The 12,274-nt window shown below is 42.2% G+C and overlaps 1 protein-coding gene across 1 annotated transcript in view; it reads right to left on the bottom strand.

Moving 5' to 3' along the window:
* The window catches only part of LOC133118176 (potassium voltage-gated channel subfamily H member 4-like), a 73,581-nt gene that overhangs the window by 19,504 nt on the left and 41,803 nt on the right, over positions 1–12,274 (bottom strand). The window contains exons 5-12 of the mRNA XM_061227979.1: positions 11,864–12,104; positions 10,869–11,026; positions 9,696–9,903; positions 6,411–6,605; positions 5,078–5,277; positions 3,839–4,088; positions 2,741–2,955; positions 69–107 (exon numbers count right to left, since the gene is read on the bottom strand). Of these exons, the coding sequence (XP_061083963.1) occupies positions 69–107; positions 2,741–2,955; positions 3,839–4,088; positions 5,078–5,277; positions 6,411–6,605; positions 9,696–9,903; positions 10,869–11,026; positions 11,864–12,104 (1,506 nt within the window). The remainder of the gene's footprint in view (positions 1–68; positions 108–2,740; positions 2,956–3,838; positions 4,089–5,077; positions 5,278–6,410; positions 6,606–9,695; positions 9,904–10,868; positions 11,027–11,863; positions 12,105–12,274) is intronic.

The raw sequence follows: 12,274 nt of genomic DNA, 5'->3' as shown, positions 1-12,274 counted from the left end.
AGAGATAAGAACAACGTTGCATGAATAATGGCAACAGCAAAGAGAATTAAAAACCATTCACAACTTACGTGGGTGAGTCTGGGTGATCGTGAAAACCTTGTAAGGCCCTGGAAATGCAACAGCCAAATGTTACTGAAATGGCGGAATGGCAATGCTGCCATTGGGTAGTCCAATCGGGCCTGGGGTGGTGGTGCCCAGGGTGTGATCTTTTCATAGGGCCCAATATCCCTGTCCGTGCCCCTGATTCATTGGTATATTTAAATACACATACACTGTACACAACTCAAAACTGCCAAAGCCAAAGTGATGGCTAGAAAATGTGTCTTCTCAGTGATGACACAATCAACAGACAGAGAGCACATGATCTTAATATCAATTGTGCACAGTACAAAGTGCAAAGACTAAGAATTGTGTTAACATTAATAAAAATGTTTCAACCAGCCCATGGCATCCTACAATACCTTGTTGAAGTTAGTTTTTGAAATGTATGGAAAAAGTGGGTGGAAGGTCATGTGTAATGTAGCCTATGGTGCATTCTTTCTTGTTTTACTGTACCATCGAGGCTGATGACTGTATATTTAGAACAGCACTTCATGTGTATTTTACTAGTTATGGATGTGTTGCTTTAACTTGTGGAAGAACCTATGCACTTGTAAATCGCTTTGGATTAAAAGCGTCTGCCAAATGACTAAAATGTAAAAATGTAAATGTAAATTTAATCTGTGGCTTCTATCAGGCTGGTCATATTTATCACTTTCATTTATCCATTGAATTCCAGAGAATATTCTCTATGTTACGAGGTAGGCAGTTCTGATCATTTCGGAGCTGAAATCATTACTGCTTTGAACAAATTTAAAGGCAAAGAGGTTGAGGCATGCTGGACCTTTCTGATTGCACTTGTCTTTACTTGGGCATTAACCATTAATCATTGGCAAACCATGAGGACAATGCAATGACCTCCAGTCCGACTTGATTCCACCATTTAGATTTTTCAGAAGTCCGATAATAATCATTGGTAAATATCAGCGTTAAACCTTGTGTCATTGTTTTTTAATGGGAACAGGAGCCACTGTACTTGAACTCCCTCTGATGACTTGCATTAAATCATCCCGCTGAAGTAGAACAGTTAAAATTAGCGTTCGTTGTTTCAAATAAAACAAAGAGCAAGGTGGCTATACCAACAGCATATGAGTGTTGCGCTTAAGTACTACTTTTCTCTGTTTTTGGTTTAGCTGTGTTCGCAGAAACAAGCGCAGGGTCTCAGTTGGGAGGGAGGAAAGGAGAGGCAGAAAGAGGCCGCATCTATTCTATCTATTCCGCAGAGTTTCTATATTCTGCTGGTGTGCAGCTGGAAGACTGGCCCCTTGAGCCAGACCACACTTGTAGCAGATGGTAACAAGGAAGCGCTCAGAACATTATTGCTGATAGCCCAAAACTAAATACCAAATTACAAGTTATTTTTCAGGATTAGCATTTCTAAACACTCATAAATAATGCATAGAAATGAGCATTTTGTTGAAGCTCCTGACCTTTTACATGGTCTACTCTACATAGTCTGACTGCCAGCAAGCTGAGCTTCCCTATTAAGCCACACTACAGGATATTCTATGAACCGTTTGGGCACTTCAGCATTTTGAGCAATTACATTATATATAATTTATTTGTTTTTTAAATACATTTGTGTGGTTCTAGAAAATTCTAATGTAAGGCCCATAGAAACAGTCACTGTATGTACTACAAACAACTATGCTAAAGATGACTACTTTAGTTACATTAGTTGGAAGTGCCATATGAATGCCAGAAACCAGCTACTTTGAAAACTGAATGATAAAATGACTGAATAAATAAAAATAACTAAATATAAGTATGAGTATTATGAACAGGGCAGAGCACAGTGCAGCTAGCTTATTCATTATTACTATCTAAGTCATGATATCTTTTCAGAAGTTTAGAGCCATATTATTGGAGAAATCTGTTCAGACTATTATTTGTAACAGCAAATATCTGTTTTGTGCAAGTGTGTGTATTACATGACTCCTCTCAACACAGGGAGAGGCACTTTGAGGTTCAGGCAGCATAGCTGTGAAAAGCCTAGAAGAGAAGATCTCAACATGGATTACAGCACTTTGACCCATAATCCAGTGTCCTTCTGCTGGCCACTCCAGGAAATTTCCGTCCTGGTTCTCTGCCAAGTCACATTAACCCCAACCTTCAACCCACAACCAGCACGACACTATGTGCCTGTAAGGAGCACTGATGCTCTCCCATTTTATATCATAGCGGATCACAATATCAGTACACACGACACATAGTACATGAATTTCTGTCCCAATGTCTGTAAGTGCTTTATGTATGCCTTTATGTTTTTGCATGTTTATGTATGAGTGAGTGGATTTATGAATGTGTTTCTTACTGTGAATGTTTGAGCTAGTGTGTGCATGTATGTGTATATATGTCTGCATGTGTGTGTATTGCATGTGTGTGTGTGTACTGTATGTCTGTGTGTGTGTATGTGTGTGCGTGTGTGTGTGTATATGTGTGTGCATGCACTTGTGCGTGTCTGTGTGTGTAGTATATGTCTGTGTGTGTGTGTGCATGTGTGTGTATGTGTATATGCATGTGTGTATGCGTGTGCATGTATGCTTGCGTGTATGTGTATGTAGAGTATATGTCTGTGTGTGTGTGTGTGTGTGTGTGTGTGTGTGTGTGAGTGTGTGTGTACAGTATGTGTGACTCGTACCTCAGCCTCGCTGCCCTCCCTCAGGTTGTAGGTGAGGTTGTGGTGGATGTCGGCGGTGAAGCGGCTGGCGTACTCCGGGTAGAGCTCCAGCACCTCGCGCAGTGCCCGCACGCTGATGTACTGCAGGTCACAGTAGGTCAGGGCCTTCACGTCTGCGTTGGTCTTTATCACCTGCTCCTGGGCAGGGAGGTCTGACCCAATGAGGTCTCCCTTCCCTAGAATAGGAGACTGCATGTCAGACAGATGCTGTGTTTGAAACCGCATACTAGCATACTACTCATACTATTCATACTACATTTCAATAAAAATCAGCCTGAAATTTAGTATGAGCAGTATGCTAGTATGAGCAGTATGCTAGTATGCTAGTGTGCAGTTTTGAACACGGCCGAAGAGATACTATCCCCTATTCAGTCGGAGAGATACTGTGTGTATGGATTTTCTTTTTTTTCAGAGTACAATTTAAGACTTCAATAGGAACAGAGAAATTCAGGATAAGGGATGTAATTCAACATTGGACTGACCTGACATGTTACCACTAGAGTCTAACTTTATGGTCTGCAGCAGTTGAGCTAAGGTACTCAACTGCTGCAACTGATTTAGACTTAATACAGTATACACTACTCTGTCTTCACAGACATACCTGTTTTATATAACAGTGGTTTTTGCTCCTATTCATGCCTTTTATCTAACAAAGGACGTAACTTTATTGCCCATTCTTCATGGTTGCTTTATGGGTGAGGGTTACTTAATAAAGCCTGAAAACAGAATATGGATATCACCATAAAGAAATATTAAAACAGTCATTAAAACAGTCTGTCCTAGTCACAGGATATTAACCAAATGCGGCAAAAGAAATTCAAATTAAGATATTTATAATTATTCTAGTTATACTGAATGTGTCATTTTAGACTCCTAACGGTCAAGAGAGGAATTGCAGCAACAAACAGCCTCAAACACAACACTGTTTATCCCTCCCCCTTCTCTGTGTATCTCTCCCCCCCACACCATTGGCTGTAGGAATTAGAACCAACTTTCAACCAATGAGCTTGAATTATTGTACATTGAGTATTTAATTGAAACTATGTTAATCAGACTGACCCAGAATGGCCAACACCATGCTGTCCTTCAGCACCTCCAGGGAGCCAGAACAGACGAAGTAGTTAGCGTGCAGGGCGTCGCCCTGGCGGATGAGGTACTCCCCAGGGGCACAAAAGGAGGTCTTGATGTGCAGCGAGAGGGAACGTAGACAGCCCCTACTAGCACACTCGAAGATGGGCAGCTGCAGAATGTCCTTGTTGAGGTGCATGGCGATGTCGGCACGCAGCTCATCCGGGAAGTCGTGCAGGAGCTGCGAGGTGCAAGGCAGACATTTGCCGAACGCGCCGGCCGAAATCAAACAAGCTCTCACACAGGTAGCCCGTAGAGCGGCCATTTTGTTTTTTCATTTATTTATTTATTTAAATGGGACAGTGCACGTTCATCAAAATTTTCAGTTTCCACATCAATGTAAATATGCCAGAGTTAGCTAATGAGCTCATTCTCATCTGTAGTCCCTAACCTGCATGTCTTTGGCCCGCATCAGGCCATGACACTGTTAAGCAGGACTTCACATGGTTCAGATTACTCATGGAATATAGCAGTCACACTTTTTGATCAAAAACACGACTGCCAATCTGCTTACATAATTTATGTCAGACTTAACATAATTCATACAATTGAACAACGAATCAACTTGGCTGCATCAGTGGTAGTGAACACACTCATAACTGACAAAAATCAATCTCGGTGATTACCGGCGGACATGTAAATTTCAGTCTACCAGTGAATAATCTGTTTGAGATTTTGATTGGGGTGTGAATGTATGCAGTATTTGGCACTGTCCTTTAATTTGAACGTCCATTCCCATCAGCAGTTCAGTCCAAGTTTATTTTCAATCTGGAAAAGATTCCTTTTCCTGCTTCTAATTTTAATATCTCTGAAGTCTACAAACTTTGCTTTCCAAATATGCGGTTTGCCTATCTAGTGCCCTCAAGTGGATGGCGCAGTCCACATCAAAACTATAACGACAACGACAGTGATGAATGATATCGTTGGGATCACTTTCAGACCATTTTTCCCAATTGCATGAATGTTAAAACAATGACAGCCAATCAAAATCCAACCGAATTTACAGGGCGTCACGACAAATTGGTGGATGCCATAGCCGAGAGGCTATTTCCACAACATTATCATTCATTAGCGTGCATGCTTACATTGTTATAGTTATAGTTATAGTTATAGTTCTTGGTGTGGATGGGCCTTTCGTTGTCATTTCCAAAAAGCGGCCTCCTACCGTACCTCGTTGGCGTCGATTCCGTTGTTGACGGACCAGGTGGTCTGGAAGTACTCGAGCATGCGCTGCTTGAGTTGCTGGGGCAGGCGGTGGACGCGGATGAAATCCTTCAGGTCCTTCATGCGGGTGTGGTAGAGCGAGCGTCGTGAGTACATGCGCTGGATGATGGCCGTCACGTTTCCGAACACCACCGCATGCATCAGGGCTGAGGTGGATACGGGAAGCTCAGTCATATGCGTGCAGGACACTGCTGGATCTCTTCAGGGTGTATTACAGTAGTGCACTGTCCAAGTCCGTGGAGCACAGTTTACATTTACACAGAAAACTAGGTCCCTTCAAGGTGTATTACAGTAGTGTACTGTCCATGAAGTACAGTTTACATTTACAACAGAAAATCATGGGAATGCAGTGACACATCATAGAAACTCCAACAGGGGCTGCTTGGTGGCTTATCCTGTTAGGGCATTGTGCAATTGCGTCTGGACCGTACCAATGCCGACTGAATTTTACACTGGAACATAGCCAATCAGTTTTGAATAAAAATGTATTACTGTAGCTGATGAATGTACTGCACCGAGAGATAATGCACAACAAGTTCATCAGAATCATCATATGTGGTGGAAAACCATTCCATGGCTATTTCAGAAATACCTCAGCACTCCAGCCACTTCTGTTCAAGCTGAGCTGTTTTTTTCTTTTCTTAGCAGGGATCATTCCCCAGTTCAACTAGAAAATAAAATTTGTTGCACTTCCTCTAGCCAAGTGGATTGGGAGTTTTGTTAAATATTCTCAAAAAAGATGCTAATACAGACTACCAAACAGTTTCTTTGTGACTTTTCATTGCAATAGTAACTTATTTTGTTTCCAAGGTCATCCAGAATTAGTATATTGTGGTAAATTTAAAAAAAAAGTTTTATATGGACAACATAGACTGTGTATCGATGGTACAGACCTTTTGAATGATGTGATAGTCTACCTTATTTTTTACATCAGGTAATTGCTACTATGTAGCTATGGCAATACAATAATTATGAAATATGTGAAGATAATCAAATCTTTTGAATACAATTTTCAAATAAGATTAATTTATTGGTTCGGTTTCAGTTGGGAGCCCTAATGCAGAGTGTGGCTGGCAGTCTTGCAGGGCGATGCATAATTGGCTCTTGTGTCGCCCAAGGGAGGGAGCGTTTCAGCTAGCCAGTGATAGCATCTCTTCGCACACAAGTTTTCATCAACAGTTCAGTTTCAAACGACCTCCACCCCATAGGCATTATAACGTTGATGGTTCCAGGGTAAAGCAGCACTAACTGACGCTCCGTGACAGCATTCTTTACTCACCGCCTATGAGCATAGTGCAGATGGAGAAGATCTTCTCGGCGTCTGTGTTGGCGCAGACGTTTCCGAAGCCCACGCTGGTGAGGCTGCTGAGGGTGAAGTAGAGCGAGGCGATGTAGGCACTGCGCACCGACGGGCCCCCCATGGTGCTGTTGATGTACGGAGTGTCCAGCCTCTTCCCCAGTTCATGGAGCCAGCCTGGAGGGGGGGGGAGAGAGAGAGAGGGGTCTTTATTTTACAATTCTTGTCACCTGAATAATTCCAACACACAGCATTGAAAAGACAGCCGAAAAAAGACCTAGAAACCTCCAGACACAAAAACAACACCTCCTCACTTATAAAATAAACCCCCCCTCCAGAAAAAGATAAAAATAAATAACTTAAAAACTAAAGATGGGCAAAAGAACCCCCACAAATAAACAAACAAACAAATTTCAGAACACAGAAAGAGAGACAGAGAAAGAGCAGGGCAGAGACGGAGAGAGGAAGGGAGAGAGAGCACCAGAAAGAAAGGGAGAAAAGGAGTGGTGAAGGGAGGGGGAGAGAGAAAGGAAGAAAGAGCAGGACAGATAGCAGGAGAGAGAGAAAAAGTGAGAGAGAGGGAGAGCAGGAGAGAGAGAGAAAGGGAGAGAGAGGAGATAGAGCAGGAGAGAAATTTTGCTGAATCCACTGAAATATTTTTCAGTGTTTCTTGCCAACCATTGACATAACCTCCGCAGATATGCTTAAGCACTAACTAAAGGAAGTACTTAATACACAGCCCTCACAGCACCAAACAGCCATGGACAGCGAGAAGCTGGTTCAACCTTGGTCAACAGACAATTAAAGAGGGAGGCGCCAGTTCCAAATGTCATTGCGATAGCCAAAGAAACCACATCTGGGAGTGGGGAGAATTAGTGACTTTCAGGAAGGGATAAACATAATTACTGTCTGTGACCTGGATCTACCCCCGTGAGAAAATGAGAGAAATCTGATGAGCGTCCCCAGCCCTGGGGGTCCCTTGAGCCCAGGCCTAATTGTGAAGCACTGACACCACCCGACAGGTCACTGCAATTAACTGTGGTGGGAGAGAGTGATGGTGCCTGGCACTAACTCTGGGAGCTTCTTGGCAAAAGGTGAACAAATCTATTCATGTCTATTGCAAGTAAAAGTCATACTGGGGTTATATACGGTCCTGTTGTTGCCTTCCGGCTGGGTAGGTGCCACAGAACATGATGGCGTGTTAGTCATTCATCCACCAGAGAGGAGTGTGCTGGGATGGGGGATCTCAGCTCCCGGAGGACGTGATCCCAGAAGTTTAGAATAGAAGAGAATAACTTTATTTTTTCCCAGGGGGAACTTGAGGACAGAATGTATACAGAATTGTTTTGACAGAGATTTGGAATGAAGAGAAACTGGCCTCTTTCTTCAATATTGCCTGAGCCTGAACCATACACTGTATGTGTGGCAAGGAAAGTGCAAAGATTTTAGTAAGGAAAGCTTTTGTGGGGCCCCAGAACAAGGGTCAGCTTCTCCTTTCACTGTATTCATAGCTAATCAGAGGTAGAAAGTCCAGGGGTCAGAAAGTAAAAGTTTCTTCCACCCATGGAGCCAGCTGATATCACAAATTAGTTCAACCTCCTGCCTGAAGATTTGTGCAACTGAGCACAATTAAATAATACGGAGGAATTGTATACCCCTTTCACATAGAAGCAACGACCTGGGAATGTCCTGTGTTTGCGGCGGGTGTGAAAGGTTCAACCCAGGATATCCACCCTGGGACCGCAACACTGTTCTCGACCTGGGAATTACCCGAGATGGATACGGATATGAAAGCGGGAATCCCAGGTTACTCTATTCTTTATTTCAAGAAATTCATTTTGCAACATATGGTTTGACTACCTTTCTAGTATTAGGCAGCTCAGACTAAATTTCAAGAGCAGTCATTCTGTGCGATAACTTACAAAGAATTATGTTCATGATCAGTTTCACATTTCATTGTAGGCTACGATGGTTAAAGTTACATTTGGGGTTGGGAAATGTAAGGAAAACCTGGAGTTGTGTATCAAAGTGCACCCAAAGTAATAAAAAATAAAAAAACATTTCATATCTTTCCAGCCAATTGCTAGAAGCCAAGATCATGCACTCAACAAGGTCTGCTGTCGTTACAATAAAGCACACAACACAACTTTTTAAGCATATATTTGTTTGTTTATATGCTGAACGTAAGTGTACATATATTAGTGTGCTGGTAGCATTAAACCTATTGAGCGATTACTATTGAGTAGGCTCTTGACATCAAACAGTCATCTCATTCAATTGAGCACATTAAACAGCATAACTTCCCAGCTTTTAGTTTTGATTAGTGTCCAAAATGTACATATATATTTTCCCCTCATTGTGCTGCTAATATTAATCTTGGAGAAAGTAGCCTGTTGTCAAAACATTAAATTAATGCTTAGAAAGATGCTATATTTAGCCAAGTGTATATTACATACTGTCTCTTCACTTGACTATGTACTGGAAATATTATATTTCTTGAATATTGTGTTTGTTGAATATTCTACCCAGACAAGAAACACCCTTTCTGTAATTCACCATGCATAATGGAACAAGCAGCTACTAGATCAGGCATTAGCTTAAGGTCAATGTCATTCCTCTTCAGTAAAGAATGACAACAGAAAGACTTCTCTCTCATCTGTAAATTTAGCACTTCTTGATCGCAAAGATGCTTGAACATGATTATAAACCGTAATTATTTGCATTAGGCTTACATTAGGTGACTGCATAGACTAAAGAAAAGAAATCCTATACATTTTAAGATTACCTATAATCTTAAAATGTCCTGCTGAATCTCTTATAAATGAAATTGTCCATGATCGTCCACTTTTATTATTTTATGTATGTATTCATTTATTTTGTAAAAAAATATACTTTATAGCTTACAGATCAATTCATAACCACATACCATCCACTTTTAATGATTTTAAGATCTGTTCAGCAGTGACATAAACTTTCAGACCTGGGAAAGTCCAGGATCTGGTGTGAATTAGCCAAGCACAGGTCGATCCCGGGTTCAATATCTTGTGTATATCCTGGGTTTTCTGTGAGAAAGGGGTATTACTTTCTGATCATGGGTTTTCTACCTCCGTTGCTAATAACCGTCGCCCTCACCTCAACAAAGTTGGTGTGTGAGTGTGTGTATGAATGAGTGAATGAGAAGCATCAATTGTACAGCGCTTTGGATAAAGGCACTATATAAAATGGCAACAAAGTAGGTGCAAATGGCATGTCCCTCAGAGCACTCACCAATGTCCCAGGTGTCGGGGTTGTTGCTCTCCAGCTCTTTGCGGCCGATGACATACCAGATGCAGGCCATCCAGTGGGCGAGCAGGGCGAACATGGACATGAGCAGGGTCAGCACCATGGCGCTGTACTGGGAGTAGCGGTCCAGCTTCTGCAGCAGCCGCAGCAGACGGAGCAGGCGCACTGTCTTCAGCAGGTGAACCAGAGATGTCTGCGACAGGACACACGCTCAGAGCTAACTACATGGGCCTATCGGAGTCTACATAACACCAAGACAAGCCTATCAGAATCTGTATAGCAAAGAACAGGCCAATCAGAATCTGCATAGCAACAACAGGCCTATCAGAATCTGCATAGCACCAAGACAGGCCTATCAGAATCTGCATAGCACCAAGACAGGCCTAGCAGAATCTGCATAGCACCGAGACAGGCCTATCAGAATCTGCATAGCACCAAGACAGGCCTATCAGAATCTGCATAGCACTAAGACAGGCCTATCTGAATCTGCATAACACCAAGACAGGCCTATCAGAATCTGCATAGTACCAAGACAGGCCTATCAGAATCTACCGAGCACTGAGGCAGAGGAGTAACGGTCACGGTAACCTTATTATAAAGTGCTAAGAAGACTTGGGTGGCAGCAAATAAAATTAAATGTTGAGTAGCATGGATCATTTTCATTTGGAAAGGGTACTTCACTAGAAAGTCAAATAAAGCTGCTTTGAGAAAAGTACCCCAGGAAGCAATAATACATAACAGCCTTGGGAAGATTTAGCTGACTGACATTGTGAAAGTATGTGTTTTTTTGTTTTTTATTGTGGATATGGTGTAGTTTGGCAGAAGCTGCAATCTCTATTTTTGTGTGGATGGAGGCAGACACCTGGGAGCTGCCATATTTCATATAAGCTGTGGATGTTGTCATTGCTAGTTAGTCACAGGCAATTGCACTGAATAAACAAACTTTGCAATACCCAACTTAGGTGAAACCAGCTCTGAAATATTACTTTCCAAGAAGATAAACAAGTTGCTAAATACAGAAATCAATACTTGTGAAAAAAATAACACCGATATGAGGAGCATATCACAAATAGTTCAGTGTTATTTTGGGAGCTCCTCAAACATCACCGTCCATCCTCACAACAAAGCCTACAAAATGAGGTCAGAATGGATACCCACCACTGTGACGTTGAATGCATAGAGGAGGTCAAAGGGCAGAGCGGCAATTAGGTCCACAAAGAACCAGGTAGCAGCGTAGTGGATGCAGATGGAGCGGGAGTCATACACCACCTGACCAGACTGACTCACATAGGTGGTGCGGAAGTTGAGGATGATGTCTGTTGAGTAGGACAACCTCAGTCAGGCAGGATAAAAGCACTATAAAGGATCATTTATGACTGTTGGAAGGTTACTTTTATGCAGAAAAATAGTTTGGGTTCTATTGCAAATGGGTGGTTTGATATAAAAGATGGGACATTAAAAACGGGCTTTTCTGAGAAATACTATACCACATATTTGGTACTTTTGTATTTGGTACTATTACTGTACCAAAGGCATGCCTAAGAGGCATGCAAATTCTGTTATTGATTCTATTAAACCAATCGAGCGTGCTGATTGCAACTTTATTGATAGTAGGAGTTAATACATGCACGTGGTATTCAGCTCATAAGTGGGTCAGAGATGAGTCAATATCTCTGAGCTGGTGGTACATCCTGATATCCCACATCAATCTATTACAGTACTACATTTTTCCTTGATACATCCTCCAACTATCATCCATTGTCCTTCCATGATAGTTCACCAATGGAGCAATTGCTTCACTGTCAAAAAACAACACAGAGTTAACAGTTACAATTTCTTGTCATAGTCTTCCATGCTCAAGCTAGGTTTTGAAACAGCTCTAAGCTCGACATGGTTTAGCTGGTTGACCAGTTCAGACTAGCTCAAGCTGTGTTTTGCAACAGCTATGGTTGACCAGCTGTCAGCTCAGACAGGCTACCAGCACTAGCTGGTTGACCAGCTCATACCCAGCTAGACCAGCTTTTGACCAGCTTGACCAGCTCAATTTTCAAGCTATGGATTTTACAGCAGGGTTGTCATTTAAAATCTCATGATGGTCTGTGAGGGGACCACCTGCTGATCCATAACTGAGGATCCTAGAGAATGCCTCTCACCCAGGATGAACAGCATCTCTACGGCGATGTCACTGACAATGGTGCTGCGAGCGGCAGAATCCAGGTCATCGTAGGGAGTGAAGCAGACGTTATAGGGCACGGTAACGGCCACGTAGAAAGTGGCCAGCAGGATCATCCAGTCCCACAGGGCCTTGGAGACGCTGTAGTGCAGCAGAATGAAGCGGGACTTTTGTACAGCAGCCACCTTGTATTCCGGGAGAGACGGCTTCTCAAACACGTTCTAGAAAAGGCAAGAAGAAAGAAAAAAACATCAAGAGGGTGAGGACATTCATTGAAATGTAAGTTCAATTAAAGTGTAATTAAGTTCTATTTATTAAATAAACAGTCATTTAATTAATTAAGACAAGCTGTGTCTTATGGGCAACTTCACTGAGTGTATATTGCATGTTT

The sequence above is a fragment of the Conger conger genome, chromosome 2 (genome assembly GCF_963514075.1).
Source record: "Conger conger chromosome 2, fConCon1.1, whole genome shotgun sequence".
In the NCBI taxonomy this organism is placed as follows: domain Eukaryota; kingdom Metazoa; phylum Chordata; class Actinopteri; order Anguilliformes; family Congridae; genus Conger; species Conger conger.
This window is presented reverse-complemented; position numbering and strand designations above follow the sequence as displayed.